The following is a 22,812-nucleotide window of genomic DNA, read 5'->3' on the forward strand; positions in this document are numbered from 1 at the left end:
ATAAATTATCCTAAATCCTTATCACATTTTTTACTAAAAGTTAACTTTATAGTTAACTTGAGTTTCTGTTTCTATTGATAACTAACTTTGCAAAATAGCTTTTTGGAGGAAAAATAATTTGTTCATCTTTATAATTAGTTGCAATAGGACACTATATGTCCAATTGATATATGCCCATAACTACAGCAAGCATATTTTCTATATGCAAAATAGGGCCTTTGAATATACAAAGAGTTTTCAAGGTACTCTTTTGGTGAAAGCACCTGGTTTGTGTAATTTAGATAGCAAAGTAACGGAATGTTTGGAAATCTTAGTGTTTTGTGGTTATGGTGGGATGGGGTTAAATTAAAACTCTCCTAGAAAACTCAGCACATATAAAGATGGATATTTGGTTTGTTTTTCAGATATCTAGTGATGAGCAGAAGTGGTGGGTGAGAACCCCTGAGCAGCCAATAATAGATCGTCATTTTATGTAGTATGTATTATTATCGATGTTACCTTTATAAAGTGATTTGAAAGAAGCAGTCCCAAATTCCCTTTTAACAAATGTATTACCCTTTTAAAAATATTTTTTTATTGATTTCAGAGAGGGCGAGAGAGATAGAAACATCAATGATGAAAGAGAATCATTGATTGGCTGCCGCCTGCATGCCCCCTACTGGGGACAAGCCTACAACCAGGGAATTGAACCGTGACCTCCTGGTGACCTCGTGGCTCATAGGTCGATGCTCAACCACTGAGCCACACCTATTGGACTAAATGGATTACTTTTCATAATTAGTTTTGTGCATTAATCCATAAACTGCCTAGATTAGAGAAACCAAGTCCTTTTGCATATTTACATCAAGAATTAAGGGGTATAAAATAATGGCATAAATTTAGAATTAAAATTACTTACAGTAAACACCAGAATGGGACATGTAACTACATTCTAAGTTGTCAAATCTCTCATTTTCTTTCAGCTCAAGACATTCATGGCATCACTTTCCTATAACATTTGGACAGGAATGTCTATACATATCTGCCAGGACTTGGCTTAGCGGTAAAATTAATCCCAAATCCTTTAATGTTTATTATGTAACATGTGAAATTCAGGTTCAATTACTAGTTTAATTTTGTTTTCCCTTTGATTATGTGTTTGGTAGCTTTATCTTTTCTGACTTATTGCTAACCACAATAGCACAATTTCCAGGTGCAAGTAAAGTTACTTTTGACTGTGAATATTTTTACTTCCTTTATCCTAAAGTAATTACTTACAAGTAAACTTACCACTTTCGTAACTAATAATTATGTAGACAAATTTGCAAAGATGAACAGGCAGCAGTTCTAAAATATAGTTTTGGTCTCTTTCCCTTTCATTAGCCTCCTTCAACTCTATTTCCCGCCATCGGGAACTGTGGGAACTGTGGTTGTTACGCCATATGTGCGCATTTTTATAGACAATATTGGTATGCTATAACCTACTGATATGAATAGTGCTAGAAGACATAAATGGCTAGAGAAGAGAAGGACTATATTTTAACCATCTGGGAATTAATTGAAATAGACTTTCTTTATGACTGGATTGTTTTTAAAATGTACTGGATGGAAAATCTCACCACAGTAATCCTGCTTTTCATTTCTCAGACTTAAATAAACCAGCAGACTGTAATACCAAGTTGCCCTTCATCTGTGAAAAATATAATGTATCTTCATTAGAGAAATATAGTCCAGATTCGGCAGCTAAAATACAATGCTCTGGGAATTGGATTTCTTTTCTGAATAAGGTAAAAAGAGAATTGCTACATTGTGCAAACGATTATTGCTTTCATGATGGTTGTATGGCCAGTGACAGAATGGCAATCCATCAAATAACTTCACTAAGACAGCCTCTGCATATTTCAATATCTCACCTTAGTCAGAAATCAAGTTAACTCTCAAGTTAGTCATGCCTACAGCTTTCAAAATAGTGTGTTCCTATTCTGTTATTACTCACACTTAAATTGCTGAAGTTCCAGTATCAACGGATAGTAATACATTGAAGTCAAGACTATCTCTGTGGCATATAGGAAACTGACTTAATTTCTGGCTGATAAATTTTCCCCCTTATGGAAAACATCCACCCAACATCTACTAATCAAACTAGACTAGCATTTCCCAAACTACTTTTTGGGAACTACACATATGCCAACCAAATGTTAATCATTGATCTTGCCTCTAAGGTAGTTTATGATTAAATAGGTTTGGGAAATGCTACATTCTATACTTGTTTCTTTGAGATGCATAATCCATATTGGTATATGTATCTCTTAGGGACATATTTAACTGCTAAAAAGAGAGATAGGTACAGTATTAAAACATTTATTCTATTACATAAAAGAAGTTTGAAGGTAAGCAGCTTGGGGTTGGTATGTAAACTCTATGAATTCTTCAAAGCCAGGCTCCTTTTGTCTTTTTCCTCTGCCATGAGGCTTCCAAGCTCAGGCTCAGGGTATTTTCTCTAGAGTCTTCTAGAAGCCACACAATGACTTGTATGCCCTTAGCCACTTCATTCTGTATGTAAGATGAAATAAAAACATTTTGTTGAATGTTTTAAGGAACACAATTTAGAACATACTACTCCACACTAATCCTATATAATAAAAGTCTAACATGCTGTGTCCGGTTAGCCATTCAACCAATCAAAGCGTAATATGTTAATGATATGCTAAGGCCACTCAGCTGCTCGCTATGACGTGCACTGACCACCAGGGGGCAGACAGTCGACCAGTCGCTATGATGTACACTGACCACCAGGGGGCAGACGCTCCGACCCGTAGGTTAGCTTGCTGCTGGGGTCTGGCCGATCGGGACTGAGCAAGACAGGCCGAACATGCCCTGGAGCCCTCCCACATCCCTCCCCAGCCCAAATCATGCACTGGTGGGGTCCCTTGGCCTAGCCTGCACCCTCTCGCAATCCAGGACCCCTTGGGGGATGTCGGAGAGCCGGTTCTGGCCCAATCCCACAGGCTAGGCGAAGGGACCCTACTGGTGAACGAATTCGTGCACTGGGCCTCTAGTATGATTATAACATCAAAAAGAAAAAGGACATGTGTCTGACAGCTAGAAACATCTGTAGTAAAGCTGAAATATTAGGGGTATATTTTGATTTTTTTAAATTAGAACAGTCTTTTCCCCCCAAAGTACTGGTACTAAGTTTACACAGTCGATGTAAATTGAATCAAAATATTCTGCCAAGGGACAGGGAAATAATTTCTTTTTTAAATGATTTCTTTTTATATATAAGGAGGTGATGATTAAGAATACAAACTTTAAAATCACACGTAATGGGGTCTAACTGCTGACCATACCATTTTATGGCTATTTCACTTATGGGTAAAGTTACTTACTCTACCTGTGCCTCAGTTTCCCCAGTTGTGAGAATTAAATGAGATAATATTATACAAACTGTTTAGCACAGAGGAAGCACTCAATAAATGGGAGATATAAAAAGTAGTTCAAAGACCACTCTTCAGTTGTTTATATAGGGAGTGTAGATCTGCATTTTTATAGTACTACTTTATAAATTTCCATATCTGTGAGATACAGACCAAAAATTAGCAATCCTGCCCTCACCGGTTTGGCTCAGTGGATAGAGCATCAGCCTGCGGACTGAAGGGTCCCAGGTTCAATTCCGGTCAAGGGCATGTACCTTGGTTGTGGGCACATCCCCAGTAGGGGGTGTGCAGGAGGCAGCTGATCGATGTTTCTAACTCTCTATCCCTCTCCCTTCCTCTCTGTAAAAAATCAATAAAATATTTTTTAAAAATTAGCAACCCTCTAAAAGATGAGACATTTATTTCCTATGTGAGCTTTCCAGTGTCTGGAATCTTATGCTTCATATACGTTCTTTGTTTGCAGTGTTTTCTAAAGCTTAAACCCAAGTCTCTCACGTTTTCTGAAGCAAGCAATACCTGTCACACCTACGGTGGCACCCTTCCTACAGTGCTGAGCCAAAGAGAACAAGGTAGCAGAATTGTTTTGGAGGCATGTTTTATGCTGATCTGGGGGCAACGTTAGTTTTGGGAGGCTGAGGGGAATCTACATAGTGTTTAAATCTTACTAAACTATTTTTTGTACAGAGTAGGTAAAAGACTATCATGATTGATAAGCAGGAGGTAATCATTGACATTTTTAGTATATTTTTATTTTTAATAAGTCAAATGCTTTTTTTAAAAATCTCTTTCTGACAGATTTTATTACATCGTTGCTTCCGGATATGGAAGATGCTGTATGGATTGGTTTGCGCTGGACAGCCTTTGAAAGAATAACTAAATGGATAGATAACAGAGAGCTAACATACAGTAACTTTCACCCATTCTTGGTTGGTCGGAGGCTAATAATACCAAAAAATGTAAGTTTTTTGGAATCAGTAATCTATGTAGCTCTATGAAATTCTCGAGTCTTCCATAAATTATTGGATTAAGAACAAGGGCCTGTTATATGAGTCCATTTATATGAAATACCGATAAAGTAGATTAGTGGTTGCCAGAGGCTAAAGAGGATGGGAGGATTGAGAGTGATGGTGAAAAGGGTACGGGGTTTCTTTTGGGGGAGGTGAAATGTTCTGAAATTGATTGGAGGGTAATGGTTGTACAACTCTGAATATACTAAAACCTATGGAATTTATGCTTTCAGTGGGTGAATTATATTGTCTATCAATTGTATCTCAATAAGACTGTCACAAGAAGAACAATAACAGCAGTAGCTTCTGTAGCCTTCATGTGTATGCCTTCATTTTTCACAATAGCATCAAAGCCACATCCCTTATGTCATGATGACATAAAACTGTCAAGTAGTGAGTTGCAAACAGAAGCAATTATAAATGCTTTACTTGATATTTTGGGATTTGAAGCTGTCAGCTCCAGTCTCCTGAGGCAAAAAAGTACAAAATTGGTGTTTAATGATCATTTTCCCCTAAGAGCTAAATGTAAAGAAGCAATAAAATGAGATTAGGCATTATATTAACAAAATTTGTGCACTGGGGTGGGGGGGTGTCCCTCAGCCCAGCCTGCACCCTCTCCAATCTGGGACCCCTCGGGGGATGTCTGACTGCTGGTTTAGGACATTCCTCTCACAATCCGGGACTGCTGGCTCTCCTGCCTTCCTGCCTGATTGCCCCTAACCACTTCTGCCTGCCAGCCTGATCACCCCCTAACCGCTCCCCTGCCGGCCCGATCACCCCCAACTTCCCTCCCCTGCAGCCCTAGTTGCCCCCAACTACCCTCCCCTGTAGGCCTGGTCACCCCCCAACTGCCCTCCCCTGCTGGCCATCTTGTGGCGGCCATCTTGAGACATTGTGGGGGCAGCCATCTTGTGATGACGTGAGGGCACAAGGGCCACCTAGGTTTTTATTAGTATAGATAGTTGCCTATATCGTGAGATTGCTGCCCACAGCTTCTGTCCTCCCTATTTGCTGGATACAAACCACCTTTTGTACAAAGAGCAAAGATTAAGAAATTAACTTAAAAAATGAATTCCAGAAATGCATCCTAGACAATGACTATGTAATCATTTTCCTAATCCCAGCTAATTATCTAGCATTATTTATTGCATTTATTTCCATTTGTTAAAAGCAACATAGGCCCAGCCGGAGTGGCTCAGTGGTTGAGAGTCAACCCATGAGCCAAGAGATCGTGGTTTGATTTCTGGTCAGGACACATGCCCAGGTTGCGGGCTCAATTCCCAGTAGGGGCCATGCAGGAGGCAGTGGATCGATGATTCTCATCATTGATATTTCTATCTCTCTTTCCCTCTCCCTTCCTCTCTCTGAAAAAAATCAATAAAAACATTTTTTTAAAAGGAGATATAGGTTGCCTTCTTTGTTATACTGTATATGAAGTGTATGTGTATATGAGATATACTCTTATATAGCAATATCACAGATCTAAATACTCTAATTTTGTCATATTTAAAAATATATAATAGGTCTGGATATCTTTAATTATTTGCCTTTAAGATATTTTTAGCTATTCTTGTCCATTCTTCCAGACAAACTACGATTATTTAGTCAATTTCCAATCAAAACAATTAAATAAAAAATTCTGAGGACAATCTGACTATTTTAGGGATAATTCACATATTTTTATTACTCTTCTAATTCAAGAATATAGTATAATATCTCTCTATTCAAGTCTTCCTTTATATCTCTCAAGGAAGTTTTTATAGCAGTTGTCTTTGTTACTGCCATTGTGATGGCAGTCTTTTCTTGATTTTCTTACTGATATGTAGGAAAGCTATTGTTTGGGATTTTTATATATTTACTGGAGGCCCAGTGCACGAATTCATGCATGGGTGGGGTTCCTCGGCCTGGCCGGCAATCGGGACCAATCAGGGGGGAGTGACCGTGGGAGGTTGGCTGGCTGCGGGAGGTTGGCTGTGGGCGCACACTGACCACCGGGGGCAGCTCCTGCTTTGAGCACCTGCCCCCTGGTGGTCAGTGCACGTCATAGCGACCGGTCATTCAGTTGACGGGTTGTAACAGTCACTTAGGCTTTTATATATATAGATTTCATAGGCATCCATCTTACTAAAAGCCCTTATTACTTCTCAGAGATTTTCACTAGGTTTCCCTATGTTTCCTAATGAGACAATCATAATTTTCAAATAACAGTTCATGCTTTACTACATATTGTGTAACTACTAGAACCATGGTAAATACCAGGGATAATAAACATCTTCCTAGACTTGATCTAAACTCTCATGGGCCTATCTGCAGTCTTTCATTGTTATATTATGTATATGATGTTGTCCCTTTGTTTAAGACATATTATTGTATAACTAGCTTATTTTGAATTTTTATTCAGGAATAAGTACTGGGTTTTCTAAAACTTGTTTCCAGCATCTATTAAAATTGTCATATAGTCTTTCCCATTTAGCCTATTGGCAGTTGGTATAATACATTAATAGATGTTACATTAAACCATCATTATCTTCTCATAAAAATCTAGTTGCTAAAAAAAAAAATCTAGTTGCTCAGAGTGGATTATTATTGTACTATTCTACCAAGTTAGATTTGTTAGGGTTTTATTTGGGAATGTTTTCATCTGTGTTCATAGAGTTTTTTAATGCTGTATTGTTAGATCTTTTTTCTGCTCATGTGAGCTTCCTTAGATGAACTCCGTAGCTTTCTGCCTTTGTGTTTTGAATTAGGAGTCAGTTTGAGGCACTATCTTTCCCTGGAAGTTTGAAGGAACTACTCACAAAACCACGTGATGTTAGAACCCTTTTCAGGGACCATTCTTGCTGGGATCTTCAACTGTTGGTTACAAGACTGCTTGTTTCTGTTTGCTTCTTTGTTTAGATTTTTGACGAAGAGTCCCACTACCACTGTGCCCTGATGCTCAACCACCGAAAGTCACCTTTAACTGGGACGTGGAATTTCACGTCCTGCAGTGAACACCACACTCTGTCTCTCTGTCAGAAATACTCAGGTATTGGGTTATTATCTAAATAACTGTGGGACTTTATGATGTTAGCTATGTACAGTGCTTTTTAACAAAAATCTTATAAATGAATTAAAATTAATTTGTGATCACATAGCTTTCTTAAAATGTCAGCACGACTAAATTCATATTGGTTCAGTGAGTCCGAGTATCTCAAATGGAATGTGATTTTTTTTCAAGTATTATCATTATACTTAATTAAATATCAAAATTAACTATCAGGTGGAATTTGTTATTAGGAATTGTCTAACGATAAGTTATGGTTGAATTTTATTCTCCTTTCTACTCTGGCATTTTTTTTTTAGATTTTTATTTTCTATCCTGGGAAAAAGGGGAGAAAAAACTTAATGTTTTAAATTTAGTTCAGTATAAACATTCACAGTTAAATTTAGCACTAAAAAAAGATGTGATCACATTTATAAATGGATCACTATGCCTTCTTATAATCCAAATAAAATTAAACTGTATACATAAAAATAGGAATTGTCCATATTTTCAAAGAGATATTTTAAGAGGTATTAAATTGTTTTCATTAATCACAATAAGTTTTTAACACGATTTTTAAAAAAAACTTTGTTATGTAGTGATACTCTCAAGTAAATAATCTATGTACTTCTGAAGAACTGTTTGCTAAATTAATCCCTCTTGTTAAAGCAGTTCAAACAAAGCAAGTATTTGACACCAACCTGAAATGGAAATCTTTTCATAGGCTACTTTCGTTTATAGCTTTTCTCCTTCCTAAATCGGGTCAGCTAAAACAGAATTTTCTTCTAATTTTAGAAAACAAATGTTGTGGGTTCATACATTTTGCCTAAGGTATACAGGAAGACATACCTAGCTCTCCCACCCAAAATCTAACATAAACTAATAGATAAGTAATATCTAAAGTACATTAAATGTCCTATGACTGACAGAGTGGGTAGTTTTTGTGTCTTTTTTCTTTTACCCACAGACATTGAAGGCAGACAGACTTTGCAGAATACTTCAGAGACTGTAAAGTACCTAAATAATCTGTACAAAATAATCCTGAAGACTCTGACGTGGCCCGAGGCTCTGAGGGAATGCCAGAAACATGGCATGCGCCTGGTGAGCATCTCAGACCCGTACCAGCAGGCGTTCCTAACCGTGCAGGTGGTCCTGCGTAACTCCTCCTTGTGGATTGGACTCTCCAGCGAAGACGTAAGTTTTCAGTCCCCACTGCCAGGATCGGGTGATGGACTGCAGCATTTTTTATTATGCACTATCTCTTATCAGACAAAAAAAAAAAACACACACACACACACACACAAAATAAAACACCCAGAGATCATAAAACCTTACTCCAGTGAATTTCATGAAGTAGATAGTTTTTAGTGGCAGTCATCTTTCCACTGTTGGAAGATCTGGTGCTTTATTGTTTGGATTAAGAAAAAGTTCTAGTGGACCGATGTAGCTGATCATTTCTTTAATTTATTCCAACGGACAACTGAGCTGGAATCAGGAGCTGCCATGTCTCCTCAAGAGAAGAGAGGAGGGAAAGGATTGAAAAACCAGTGGGGCTGGGTGTGTGTGTAGAAGCCCTACGGATGGTGCTGAAGAGTCCTTCCTATCCCTTTCGGAATCAGCAGAATGAAATGAAGACACTCTAAGAAGGGATAGTGTTTTGCCACATCTTAAGCCGTGATTCGGGGTGGATGCCTTGGGTAGTTCCCATTCATTTCATAGCCCAGCAAGGAATGCTAGTCTCCTATCCATTCCCAACACTAAACTGCATACAGGTAGCGCAAATGGGAGTATTTATGCTACTGAAGCTTTGGGTTATAATTAATAGAGATTTTCTTTTAAGCTGTAGTATTCCTCTCAGCATTATAGGCCATTTTGTCTCTTTTCTAGGCCTTCTATGCAATATTTTGATACTCTGCCCACTGAGATGTATTGTAAGGATAAGATATAGGGCTGGAGTATAAGGCTGCATACATTATGCAGTGCATAGGAGGTGCCATTTACAAAGATTGTAATGTGAACGTTGGCCCCTGCGTCTGCACAGTACATGACTGGTGAAGCCCTAGTTAGATAAAAGTCACCTAGACCGATATTCCTAAAATACTCTCAGAGAGAGGGTAATGGGCAGAGTAGGAGAGAGTAAGTCCATTGCCTTATGAAGCAAACCTAAGTTATGTATACCTTAGGATGACCCTCAGTATATCAAGATGGCTTTAGGGCTGCTTGGAGAAAATGTGATCGAAGACAATTCAGTCCTAGCACAAACCCAGAGCTGAACTGGAGAATAGACTCAGAAGTAACCTTATCTTTGACAAACTATGGATTCATTACCACCAGCAGTTACCAGACACTCATTTAAAAGAAGCAGTATTTAGAAATTGCTTGAAGAAGAGTTTCTCCAAGACTCTAGATATTTTATTTTATCTTATTTTATTTCTCCTCACCTAAGGATATTTTTCCTACTGATTTTTAGAGAGAGTGGATGGGAGGGAGGGAGGGAGAAAGAGAGAGAGAGAGAGAGAAACATCTATGTGTCTGGTTGCCTCCACACACATCCTGACCAGGGCCAGGCTCGAACCTGTAACCCAGGTACAAGCCCTTGACCAGGAATCGAACCTTTGGTGTGCAGGCCAACACTCTAACCACTGAGAACACCGACCAGGGCAAGACTGGATATTTTATATATTTTTTTAAAATGTGTTTTTATTGCTTTTAAAGGGAGAGGGAGAGAGAGAGAGAGATAGAAACATTGATGAGAAACATTGATTGGCTGCCTCCTGCACACCCCCTACTGGTTATCGAGCCCGAAACCCAGGCATGTGCCCTGATTGGGAATTGAACCGGTGACCTCCTGGTGCATGGGATGGCACTCAATTCATTGAGCCACACCTGCTGGGCTGGATATTTTAAAATGTAGCACCAAGTCAAGCCAGATCATGGGCTTGAACTGCTTTCCCAGACCTCACAGCATCATTTTCTTCATAACATTGCCTTACTTTCTCTTTGGTGTTTGTTACCATATAAAACCCATCCCTGTGTCTCTTGTGAGGCTAGTAATAAGTTATTATATTTTCTGGTTTCAATCACGTTAAACTTCTGAAACAATAGCAATATTGTCACTATGGAAAATTTATAAAGTTATAGTAAATTAAAAGAAAATATTTAAATCAACTGTAATCCCAGTGCCTAGTGATAAATATGGTTTATTCATTGGGTATATATCCTTCAAGTTATTTTTATATGTACATGTATTTATTTTTAAGATAATTTAGATCATATTGTTTTGTAGCTTCCCTCCCCCCACCCCCCGTAATGATTTGGGTCTTGTTTCTTATACTATTTTTCAGTCTTTACCTATGTTTCTCTGTGCCCCTATTACTGTTTATTTTAACTAATTCCATGTAGCTGTTTAGTATGTATCTTCATAAGCTGCCTTAAATCTTTGGGACAGGGCAGGGTATAAATAAATAAAACTTTACTTTGAAAGCAATGTGAAGGTATTGAAAGATTTTAAACGTGGTAACAACAATATCAGATTTTTAGTTAGGAAAAATTAATTCTGGGAGAAGGTGGGGGAGGAAGTGAGTAATCTAGAGATAAGAGACTAGTTAGAGTTTCTTGTAGAAATTCATGCAGAAAATGCTGTTGGCCTTAACTAAGGCATGTTTGCAGCATCTGCAGTGCAGCAGTCCTGGGAAATGTAAAATCCAGAGTGTGACTGTGGCAGTAGGTCACTGGAGTATGTGGCAGTAAAAGTACATAGAAGTAGAGAGTGTCAAGAAAACTTGGGAACTGGGAGAATCATCCACGTGAACATAGATTTCCCTAAGTCAGTGGGAGGGCCAGGGGTTGGAACAAGGCCTGGGGCACCCCCTTAGTGAATGTCAGCAAGGAGCAGATGGACCAGATCCATAGTGAATGTCAGAGAGAGACAAGAAATCTGGGAGTTGGCAGTGGTAAGAGGGGCATAAACCTCAAAGGAAATGACTGAAGGAGATAAAAATACCTACTACCCCATTCTCATGGCCCTATGGGATTTGAAAATGGAAAAACAAACAGCCTTCCCTTGTGAGTGCTGGAAGGAAATTAACTTCTTTTAAAAAACAGGTCAAGAATTTAGTAAACAGAGCCCCACTGGCGTGGCTCAGTGGTTGAGCATCGACCTATGAACCAGAAGGTCACGGTTCTCGGTCAGGACACCTGCATGCAGGAGGCAGCCAAAGAATGATTCTCTTTCATCATTGATGTTTCTACCTCTCTCTCCCTCTCCCTTCCTCTCTGAAATCAATAATAAAAGTGTATTTTTTAAAAAGAATTCAGTAACAGCTAAGTATAGTCTTAATAAAGAGATTTAGTACTCATTAAAGAGATGGAGTGTGTGAGATGATTAACAACTTATGAGGAATACAAGTTCCAGAGGCCCAGGACCTGGGTTAATTGGGAGTATAGCAAGGGGGTGGAATCCAGGGTCATAGGAGTATAGTCACATGGCCAGAGGGCTACATCTGAAGCCACATGGCCTGGGGGTTAACTGAGCACAAGTGACAACTGAAACTCTGGTGGAGAACAGCTCAGAGTGAAACATTAGTGGTGTTGAGGCTTGACCATGTTTGCTATTATGGGTTCACTAAGGAGGCTGTGTGTGGCCTTTGCCCAGTATTCCAAATAAGCCAGGGATACAAAATTAACCTTGTGCCTCAGGAAAGCTTCGCTCCTTGAGTCACTGTGTGAGGCCTCAGACAGAACTGTACCCCACAATCCATCTCCTAGTCCAGTGGTCGGCAAACTCATTAGTCAACAGAGCCAAATATCAACAGTACAACGATTGAAATTTCTTTTGAGAGCCGAATTTTTTAAACTTAAACTTCTCCTAACGCCACTTCTTCAAAATAGACTCGCCCAGGCCGTGGTATTTTGTGGAAGAGCCACACTCGAGGGGCCGAAGAGCCGCATGTGGCTCGCAAGCTGCAGTTTGCCGACCACGGGGTTAGGAGGAAGGGAGCTAACATGTATGTAGCTTTCTGTGTGTACCAGCTAGCCACTGAGTCAGGAGTTTTACACGTGTTGTGCCATTAATTCCACCCAGGAGGTTCAGTGTCACATCCATTTAATACATGAAGTATTGCCACTCGAAATGTGTTTTCGTTCTTTGCAGGATGAACTCAACTACGTTTGGTCAGATGGGAAACATCTTCAGTTTAGTCGCTGGGCTGAAAACAATGAGCAGCTGGAGGACTGTGTGTTTTTAGACACGGATGGATTCTGGAAAACGTCGGAATGCGATGACCACCAACCGGGTGCTATTTGCTACTATCCAGGAAGTATGCTAAATTCAGATATTTTATTTCTCAAATTACTATTAATCTCACGAAGGGTGTGTTTTTGTAAAATCTGGTTTTGAAATTGTAAGAAAATTACAATCATGTTCTTATTTTTTAAAATACATTTTTATTGATTTCAGAGAGGAAGAGAGGGAGAGAGAAAGATAGAAACATCAGTGATCAGAGAGAATCATTGATTGGCTGTCTCCTGCATGTCCCACACTGGGGATCAAGCCCACAACCCCAGGCATGTGCCCTGACCGGGAATTGAACCGTGACCTCCTGGTTCATGGGTCGACGCTCAACCACTGAGCCACACCGACTGGGCACAATCATGCTCTTTTAACAACAAAATTTGTGAAAATATGTATTCAAAAATACTATATATTAAATATTCTGTCATTAATTTTTTATTTTAGACATGTTTTATCTTTATCAGCTGACAATGGTAATTGTCCTTTTAATTTTAAATCCCCATTGGCCTCATTTGCATATGTTTGCTGTTTATAGTCTTATAGAAAATTATATATTTGTGGGAATCCTTTCACAATTTGTATCATCAGCTACAATTTCTTCTATGACTCACTATTAACATTCATTTGGTTGTAAGTAACAGCCACCAGCTCAAGCTAGTTTTAAACCAAAAACAAGAATTTTAGATCCTCAAAAAATGGGGATAGAGCTAAGGCTTGTGAGGAATGGAAATCAGAAGCTGATGCCATCCTCTACCTGTCCTTTCTGCTTCTCTCTGTGGGCCTGCGCTCCTCTCTTTACCTGCTCTCTGCTTCTCTGTGCACTTGGTGACCCATGGCGGCTCTGCAGCTCTCACCTGCACCCGTCACTGGAGGTGACTGTCCCTGAATACCACTTTTCAGTTTCTTAGAGGGAGTCTGAAGGACTTGGCTGAGTCAGGTATGCAATCTCTAGCTCACTCAGAGGAAAGTGGTCTTGCAATGGCCAGGGGTCCCCATGTGGGTTTGGGGTACGAAAAAGACACTCCTTCTCAGACGGAGGGACTGGTTATAAGCTGGGAGAGACTAGCAGGCCTCTCTACTGCACACCCAAGCAGTTCCATGGGCTTTGAGTAGAGCATGTCTACACTTGCATCTTCTTGAATGGATGGCCTTTCCACAAAATGGGGTGGGGGGGGGGGAGGTGGAGGGGGGAGCCGTAATTAGATTTTCTAGGTGTCAGGTTTTAAACTATTTCTGTTTGCTTTTGTTAAAGCAATAACTTACTTAATACATCACATATTTCATTAAATGTTCCTTTAAAATTAGAAAAGATATCAGTAACCAGACACTTGAAGATGAACTCTCAAAGTTATAGTTAAGTGCCTTTTATTATGTTTGTATAGTTTCTGTGAGGCGGCCTTTTGTATTTGAAGTTTGGAGGTGGAGGAAGACAGAAACTACAGTTAACCTCATTTTTTACGTTCTTCCACTCACTCCACAGCCGGGGAAAGAAAATTTCTGCGTTAAATAATTTCTTTCCTAAAGAAAGCCAGTTTGGAGGTCACATTATATTGAATGTAAACAGAACAAGCATCACCAGGCTAGTATTTCTTGGCTTCCTGAACATTTCCTTCTCATCAAGTCCAATTACTATGCACAGGATTTAGCACTTATATCTGAGATTAGTATTCATACCATTAATTTTTTTTTCTAGATGAGACTAAGAAAGAGGTCAAGCCAGTTAACAGTGTTCGTTGCCCATCTCCTGTTTTAAATACTCCATGGATACCATTTCAGAACTATTGCTACAATTTCTTGGTAGCAAAGAATAGATACACAGCAGTAACAAAAGATGATGTTCATTCTAGATGCCAAAAACTGAGTAAGTATATTATATGGGCATTATATATTGCATTATGCTCATTTTTTAAAATCTTGCCTATGTTATAAATATTTCTAATTAGCACTAGTAACAAGATCTCAAAAATACTCATCTTCTAATTTCTACATTAATTTGTTTTTAATTAAAATGGAAGGTACAGCAGCTACCTCTTTATCCATTCATCAGAGAACTCGTCTGGCTTTACAGGTGTAAACAAAATGGGTTCTACTTCACAAGGGAAAGAAATATCACTATATAGACTCTAGGCAAAATGAAAAGTTCATTTGAGTGGTCAGAAGCTTAGATAAGCCACAAAGAAGCCGCTCTGCTTTAAAAAACACACACACATATTTCACACTTCTAAGGCTTTTCAGATATTTCCTATGCGATCCACTGAGGATTTGGAACTTCTGAACAATGGACCTATGAATTTTGCGGAAAGTGCCTATGGGAAATATCAAGCCATTACCCTCCCCCCGCCCCCCAAAGTCTGCTCTGTTGAACACTGGTCTTGAGAGGTGTTCTACACAAGAGGATCTTTAGAAAAAGAACAAGGTTAAGAAACACCATCGCTTCCTGTTACAGATGATCAAATGTACATTTGCATATATTGTAAGAAATACTGGCTAAATTAACTAGTTGATTTGTTTACCAAGTGTTTGCAAAGTTTTTATCCACGTAGCTCTTTTCTGAGGAACTCCTATTAATCCCCTGAGGAACACACTATGGGAAATAAAAACTTTTTTTAACCCTAATATAAGAGTGATCGCTAAGACAAAGGAAGCTCTATCTTAGAACACATCCAAGAGGTTTTATTTATTATAGTCTTTGACAATGTATCATAAATACAGGTGGAATTGTACCAACCCAAAATAAGCTTTAAATGGGGAAAGGTGAAGTGAATTAGTTTTAAATACTCTACTCATCTACTAGATTGTCACTGGTCTATAAGACCTTATTTATCATCAAAATGTTTTAAAACTTCTTAACCTATTTGTTTTAGTACAACGAGACAGTTTTAATTGACATGTCTTTCTTAATTTCTGCTATTGTTTAAGTTTAGGGGTATATTAAACTTGGAAATAACATTTTCTAAGTCAAATAAAGTGTTCTAGATAAGTTATTGTTTAAATTATTGACTATTTTTTTTTATTTAACAGATCCAAAATCACATATTCTGAGTATTCGAGATGAAAAAGAGAATAACTTTGTTCTTGAGCAACTTCTGCACTTTAATTATATGGCGTCATGGGTCATGTTAGGTCTAATTTATGAAAGTAAGTTGTAAATCTGCTGATTTTCTCTATATTTATACTTTTTATAAACTACTTGTTTATCAAGCTATAAAAGAATACCAGTAGTTCTTCAAAGTATGTTTATTAATATACAAAATTATCATTAATTCACTAAGCATAACATATCAATATGAAACATTTTTTATGTCTCTGCTATTAAAATGTCTTTACCACCAAGCTTAGAGTTAAATGGTGAAAAATAAATTTTTCTCTACTTTCCCTCCTAGCAGTTCCAGACTAAAAATGATCACATTCCCATATACATCTCCAGTACTTACTTTGTATCTGTACTGTGTATGTGGGATGAGTGAGAACAGAATTATACTTCTACTAATGTTGCACCTGTTATTTTATAGCATTGGCTTGGGGTACACATTAGGAAAATCAGATACATAGATTGACAATGGGATAGAATATTTGACATTGGGTCTAAACACCACAAATCCAAGTTAATTGCTATAAAATTTTGTAAAGCACAGATTCTAATAATAGGTTCATTAAGATCAATTTAGAAAGATACTCAACTAGAGATGTTCTGAAAATCATAAAAGTTTTGGAATTAGAAAAAAGAAAATCACTCTGTGGGCATAAATCATCAAAAAGTATGCATTTATTCAAAAACAGGCCGTAACAAAGGGCACAGGACAATGATAGTCAGAGGTGGGGTAGGAAAAGAAACTAAATTACTCAAATCTGACCATTTAAAAATAGCCTTCTCTTTGCTATCTAACTTGTCTTTCTTAGAATGAGTTGCAAAGGCATTTCTTAAATGTTTATGGCTTGCAAATTAGTTAACGAAAATTAAGCTATCAAGCAATTGGTAAGATTTGGGTTGCCAGTTGAAGATGAGTTCATCATAATAGGACATAGTTGCCCAAGTCTTTTTTCCAATGACACTTGAATACCCTTAAATTTAGAAATTTGGGGAGTGGGGGGTGGCGGGGCGGCAGAGGAAACTAGATGGAAAGTTCTCAGGCTTTATCTGAAAGTGACTGAGAAAATAGTGAACTTATGGAGCAGCAGAGACCACACCCAGGATATAGTTCGAGATTTCAATTGCACCCTCTGATGTATTTTGTTAATTGTATTATCACAAACAACTGAATATGTATTCTATATTCTGAAAATCATTTTCGGATTTCTAGACTTCCTTTTAACCATCCTAAAATTTTTATTGATTTTTTATAGAGAGGAAGAGAGAGGGATAGAGAGTTAGAAACATCGATGAGAGAGAAACATCAATCAGCTGCCTCCTGCACACCCCCCACTGGGGATGCGCCCGCAACCAAGGTACATGCCCTTGACCGGAATCGAACCCGGGACCCTTGAGTCCGCAGGCCGACACTCTATCCACTGAGCCAAGCCGGTCTCGGCCATCCTAAAATTTTTAATAAAATGTCTGAGTAACAAAATTTCTATTAAAATATGTAGCCATATGAGCAACATGTAGAGAGATGTTTCAAGCATATTTTGTTTAAATCTAATTCTTTTATACCCATAGATTTTTTTATCACCTTGATATACTTAATATTGAACTGAATACCACCCATACAAAGGATTTTGTTTTGTTTTTAAAATTCTGAACTTTTCTGCCCTTACCGGTTTGGCTCAGTGGATAGAGCGTCGGCCTGCGGACTGAAGGGTCCCAGGTTCGATTCCGGTCAAGGGCATGTACCTTGGTTGCGGGCACATCCCCAGTAGGAGGTGTGCAGGAGGCAGCTGATCGATGTTTCTCTCTCATCAATGTTTCCAACTCTCTATCCCTCTCCCTTCCTCTCTGTAAAAAATCAATAAAATATATATTTAAAATTCTGAACTTTTCAAAATTAAGACCATGAATAGACATTGCTAAGAGAAGCCACATGTCAACTGAAAGATACTTGAAATGAAAAAGTGACCTTTTTGTATAGCAACTTCAGAAATACACCTTTGCCCATTGTGTTGGTCAGGAAATTGTAACTTTAACATTTGGGGAGAGGGAAAGAGGGACTAGGATACATGAGGTAATACAAAGCAGCAATAAAGAACAAAATCATATGTACAGAACTGCTAGTGTTACATTGCTGCAGGCAGGTGTTTAGGATAATGCCTTGGGAGATGGTGATCACTGAAAGGTACAAACAGCCAGACAACCAGGACTATGTGTAGGTAGTAATGACATCACTCCTCATACCAATTCATAATTTCAGTAGGCCTAGCAGTTTGTTTTTCCAAAAACTTGATTGACATATAGTCACATCCATATGATTTAGCCATTTAAGGTATATAATTTAACTAGAGGCCCGTTGCACAAAGATTCGTGCAATAGGCCTTGCTTCCCCTGGCTGCCGGCACCGGTTTTCCTCTGGCACCCAGGACCCAGGCCTTCGCTCCGGCCGCAGCGAGGCTTGGCTTCTCCACTCCAGCCGCAGCGGAGAAGCCAAGCCTCTTCAGTCTTCAGTTGTCTTCAGTCTTCAGTCTTTGCTCAGTGTCTGCATATGCAAATTAACCCACCATCTTTGTTGGGTTAATTTGCATACTCCTGATTGGCTGGTGGGTGTCACGGAGGTGCGGTCAATTTGCATCTTTTTATTAACGTAGCTGGCCTTTTGTATAATCAGAGAGGGCTGCAATTATCACTAACCTAACAAGAAACACCATACCTATTAGTAGTTCCTCCTCATTCTCTATCCCCTCTCCCAACCCTCAGCAACCACTGATCTATTTTCTGTCACTACATATTGCCTACTCTAGACATTTCATATAAATCAGATCATACAATATGTGATTTTTTGTGTGTGACTATTATTCTACTTAGCTTAATGGTTTTAAGGTTTATGTATGTAGCACTGTAGCATGTATCATATATTATGCCTTTTATGGCTGAATAATATTCCGTTGTATGGATATACCACATTTTATTCATCTGTTTATCAGTTCGTGGGCATTTAAGTTGTTTTCACCTTTTTTGTTATTGTGAGTAATGCTGCCATAAACACTCATATACAAGTTTTTGTGGATGTATGTTTTCATTTCTCTTGGACATATACTTGGTCTGGAATTGTTGGATTTGTTTAATCCTTTGAAGAACTGACAGTTTTCCAAAGCTGCTGTACTGTTTTCCATCAAGGGTTCCAATTTCTCCCCTATCTACGCCAACCCTTGTGGGCGGTTTTTGTTTGTTTGTTGTCTTTTTTATTATAGCCATCCAAGTGAGTCTGAGTGATTTATCATGAGGTTTAAATTTTATTTATCTGATGATTAAAACTATTCAGCATTGTTTCATGTATTCAGTGGCAATTTGTACGTTATCTTTGGAGAAATCTCTATTCCGACCCTTTGCCCATTTTTTTATATTATTTGTCCTTTTTATTGTTGAGTTCTAAGTATTCTTTCTATATTCTGGATAGAAGTCCCTTGTCGAATAAATGACTTGCAAGTATTTTCTTCCATCACTTTCTTGATAGTATAATTTGTAGCACAAAACTTTTAATTCTAATGAAGTCCAATTTATGTATGTTTTTCTTTTATCACTTGTGCATATCTAAGAGGGCTTTGCCTACCTTAGGGTCATGAAGATGTTCTCCTGTGTATTCTTCTAAGAGTTTTATAGTTTTGGCTCTTAGATCTGTGATCTATTTTGAGTTAATTTTGTATATGGTGAAAAGAAAGGGTCCAACCTCATTTTTTTATTTTTATACATAGATATCCTGTTCTCCCAGAAACTATTCATTCACCATTGAGTTGTCTTGGCACTCTTGTCAAAAACCAGTTGACATAATTGTGCACAATTGTGTATGATTTCGGTCCAGAGAAGGGATTTGTCACTAGTCTTACAATAAATTATTTTTTTATAAAATAGTTACATTCATTTTCATTGCAGTCAAACATATATGTTGGAAAAATGAATATTTGATGAAAGATAACAACATGTAAAGTTATTGCAGGATGGTGGAATTATAAGTAAATTTTTATTTTCATGTCTATAACTTGTACTTTCAACATTGAAAATAAGTATGACTCACTGTTATAATTATTTTAGAGAGATGCACATAATCATATAACCTTTTACGAAGTAAAGAAGAAAGAAAAGTTAAGATTGAAATATTAACCTCATAACTGTAATTCAAGTATTGATTTCATCTCTAAGCATAGAAAAAAATGTTTCTTCTCTAGATAATTCTCTCATGTGGTCTGATGAGACCATGCTGTCCTATACGCACTGGAGAGCGGGAAGACCAGCTATAAAAAATGGCCGTTTTTTTGCTGGCTTGAGTACTGATGGCTTCTGGGATATCCATACCTTTGATGCTGTTGAAGAAATACATTTCTTTCATCAGCACAGCATTCTTGCTTGCAAAATTGAAATGGGTGAGTGTGCTAATGCAGAGTTTCCACTCCAGGGAAAGAGAATATAAAGCCATTAGCTCCCCTGGTGGGAACCTTGTAGTTGTATTTTCTGAGTGCTTCCTCTGGATTCCGTCCCATGAGAGGCGCCACAGAGGTAACCTTGACAGTTTTGCGGAGCGCCGGTCATATGTTTTGTACCGTGTCCCTCATTCTTTCCTCATGATTAAACTGGGGTTATGGTTTTGGAGTTTAGGGAAAAACCACAGAAGTAGTGTCATTCTCCTATCATATGAAGGGTATGCTATCAACACGATTATCACTACTGATTTTAATCTTGGTCACCTGGCTCTAGGTAATGTTTTCAGACTTTTCCACTGCAAAGTTACTCTTTTCCCCCTTCCCACAACATACTCTGTGTTAGGAAGGCACTGTACTCAGTCCACATTTACTCAGTGGAGAGTTACTCTCCGCCTTCCTGAAGGGGGTGGTATCTACATACTTTATTTGGAATTTGACCACACAGGAGGTTTTTTCTATTCTTCAACATTTTAAAATCTACTGTCATTTAATAAGTCAGTCAAAGAAAAAAAATACTATATGATTTCACTTATATGTGGAATCCAAAGAATAATATAAATGAACAAGGAAAACAGAAACAGACCCATAGACTCAGAGAACAGACTGATGGTTGCCAGAGGGGAGGGAGGTGGAGGACTGAGTGAAAAAGGTGAAGGGATTGAGAAGTACAGGTGGGTAGTTACAAAACAGTCATGGGGATGTAAAGCACAGTGTAGGGAATATAGTCAGTAATATTCTAATAACTATGTGGTTCCAGGTGGATACTGGAAATACCAGAGGGAACACTTTGTAAAGTATACGATTGTCTAATCACTTTGCTGTACACCTGAAACTAATACAAAATAATACTGAATGTAAACTGTAATTGAAAAAAAATCATTCAGTCATTTATTGATATCAGTATGGGCTCATGGTTACATGTCATACTGGGAATATAATCCGATTCACTATACTATTTAATCTTTTGATCAGATCGTCCCAGCTCTGGACATTGGACACTCTTTCACTTGGTATCTGTGTCCCTTTGAAATACCTTCATCAATGTGGTTGTTGTTGTTGTTTGTTTGTTTTCAGCTTACTTTCTGGTTACCTCATTTCTTTTTAGTCCTAATTTCACCTAGCCTAACGTCTGGAGACCTAATTTTTCCAGCAGGCTTTATGACTCTCTTAATTCAGAGGAATGTCTCCTTCTCTAGTAGTTACACACATTCTAGCAGGTAATTGTTTTGCCCTGATTGTAGGTGTTGTTGTTTTCTGTCCACAAGTAATATGTGAGCTCCTTCAATGAAAGACGATGTTTATGCCGTTTTCTTAATCAGCCAGACTACTGTCATATTTAAGGGCCTGTTAGATGTGCCGGGGGAAGAAGAAAAATGAAGTATGCATTTGACCTTCCTTCCTAATAAGCAACCCAGTTTTATTTAACTTTTGAAGTGATTGTATGACCTGTCTTACCCCACATATGTATTTTACTTTTAATATTTATTAAATAGATTGGGTGACATTGGTCAACAGTTAAATTTAATCATGAACACTTTTCATTTAAATATTTTAGTTGACTACAAGGAAGCATATAATACTACTCTGCCACGGTTTATTCCATTTGAAGATGGCATTTACAGTGTCATTCAAAAAACAGTGACATGGTATGAAGCAGTAAACATGTGCTCTCAGCGTGGAGGTCATTTGGCAAGTGTCCATGACCAAAAGGGCCGGCTCTTCCTGGAAGATATCGCAAAGCGGGATGGATTTCCACTGTGGGTTGGGCTCTCAAGTCATGACGTGAGTATTGCTGTGTTGTCCAGAAATTTCCCACATTTGTTAGATGTTTGGCAATGTGAACATAAAATATCAATGTGAAGTATAGCACCAGATTAAGTCCTGGGACTCAATTAGCATAGCATAGTGCTTTCTCGCCTTTCCACAATATAGAACAAATTGAAAATTATGTCTGTAGGGTGCACTGCAGCATGTGGCCGGGACTGCCGGGACCCTCAACACTGCCCGGGCCCAGCAGATGAGTAACACAACAACACCTCTCTGATCCGTTTGGGGGAGACCAATTGAAAAGCTGGTGAAAAGGAAAGAGTACAGAATCAGAAAAGCCCGAGTTCCACACTGGTGGCAGATCTTCCATTTGCATATTGGGTGATCGTGGGCAAGATATTTGACATTTGCAAGCTTATTTCCTCATCTGTAAGATTTTGGAGTGATAATTATTTTCCTTAATCTAGGATTATAATGACGATTGCCAAGTTAAATTCTTAACATTAGGACTAGTAAACATATAAACTTTTGCCGCTTTCCCCCTAGAAATTAGCACTATTTGAGAGTAATCTTCTACTAGTAAACACGTCTTTTGTGCCACTATTTGAGTTCTATTAATTATTATATTCATGTAGCTACAATAATGTCTAGTATACAAAAAAAAATAGCCATCTATTTAAATTAGAATTGAAGGCCTAGTGTAAATAATCTTTAGGACAATGGGGAAAATAAAATAAAGGA

At 38.2% G+C, this 22,812-nt stretch overlaps 1 protein-coding gene across 1 annotated transcript in view; it reads left to right on the forward strand.

The window, feature by feature from the left end:
* The window catches only part of LOC307105926 (lymphocyte antigen 75-like), a 91,174-nt gene that overhangs the window by 57,442 nt on the left and 10,920 nt on the right, over positions 1-22,812 (forward strand). The window contains exons 19-30 of the mRNA XM_079781885.1: positions 405-475; positions 963-1,042; positions 1,627-1,766; positions 3,880-3,985; positions 4,212-4,372; positions 7,322-7,451; positions 8,416-8,642; positions 12,601-12,766; positions 14,435-14,602; positions 15,763-15,879; positions 20,053-20,247; positions 21,860-22,086. Coding sequence (XP_079638011.1) covers positions 405-475; positions 963-1,042; positions 1,627-1,766; positions 3,880-3,985; positions 4,212-4,372; positions 7,322-7,451; positions 8,416-8,642; positions 12,601-12,766; positions 14,435-14,602; positions 15,763-15,879; positions 20,053-20,247; positions 21,860-22,086 — 1,788 coding nt within the window. The remainder of the gene's footprint in view (positions 1-404; positions 476-962; positions 1,043-1,626; positions 1,767-3,879; positions 3,986-4,211; positions 4,373-7,321; positions 7,452-8,415; positions 8,643-12,600; positions 12,767-14,434; positions 14,603-15,762; positions 15,880-20,052; positions 20,248-21,859; positions 22,087-22,812) is intronic.

The sequence above is a fragment of the Cnephaeus nilssonii genome, assembly GCF_951640355.1.
Source record: "Cnephaeus nilssonii genome assembly, chromosome: 10".
Taxonomy (NCBI): domain Eukaryota; kingdom Metazoa; phylum Chordata; class Mammalia; order Chiroptera; family Vespertilionidae; genus Cnephaeus; species Cnephaeus nilssonii.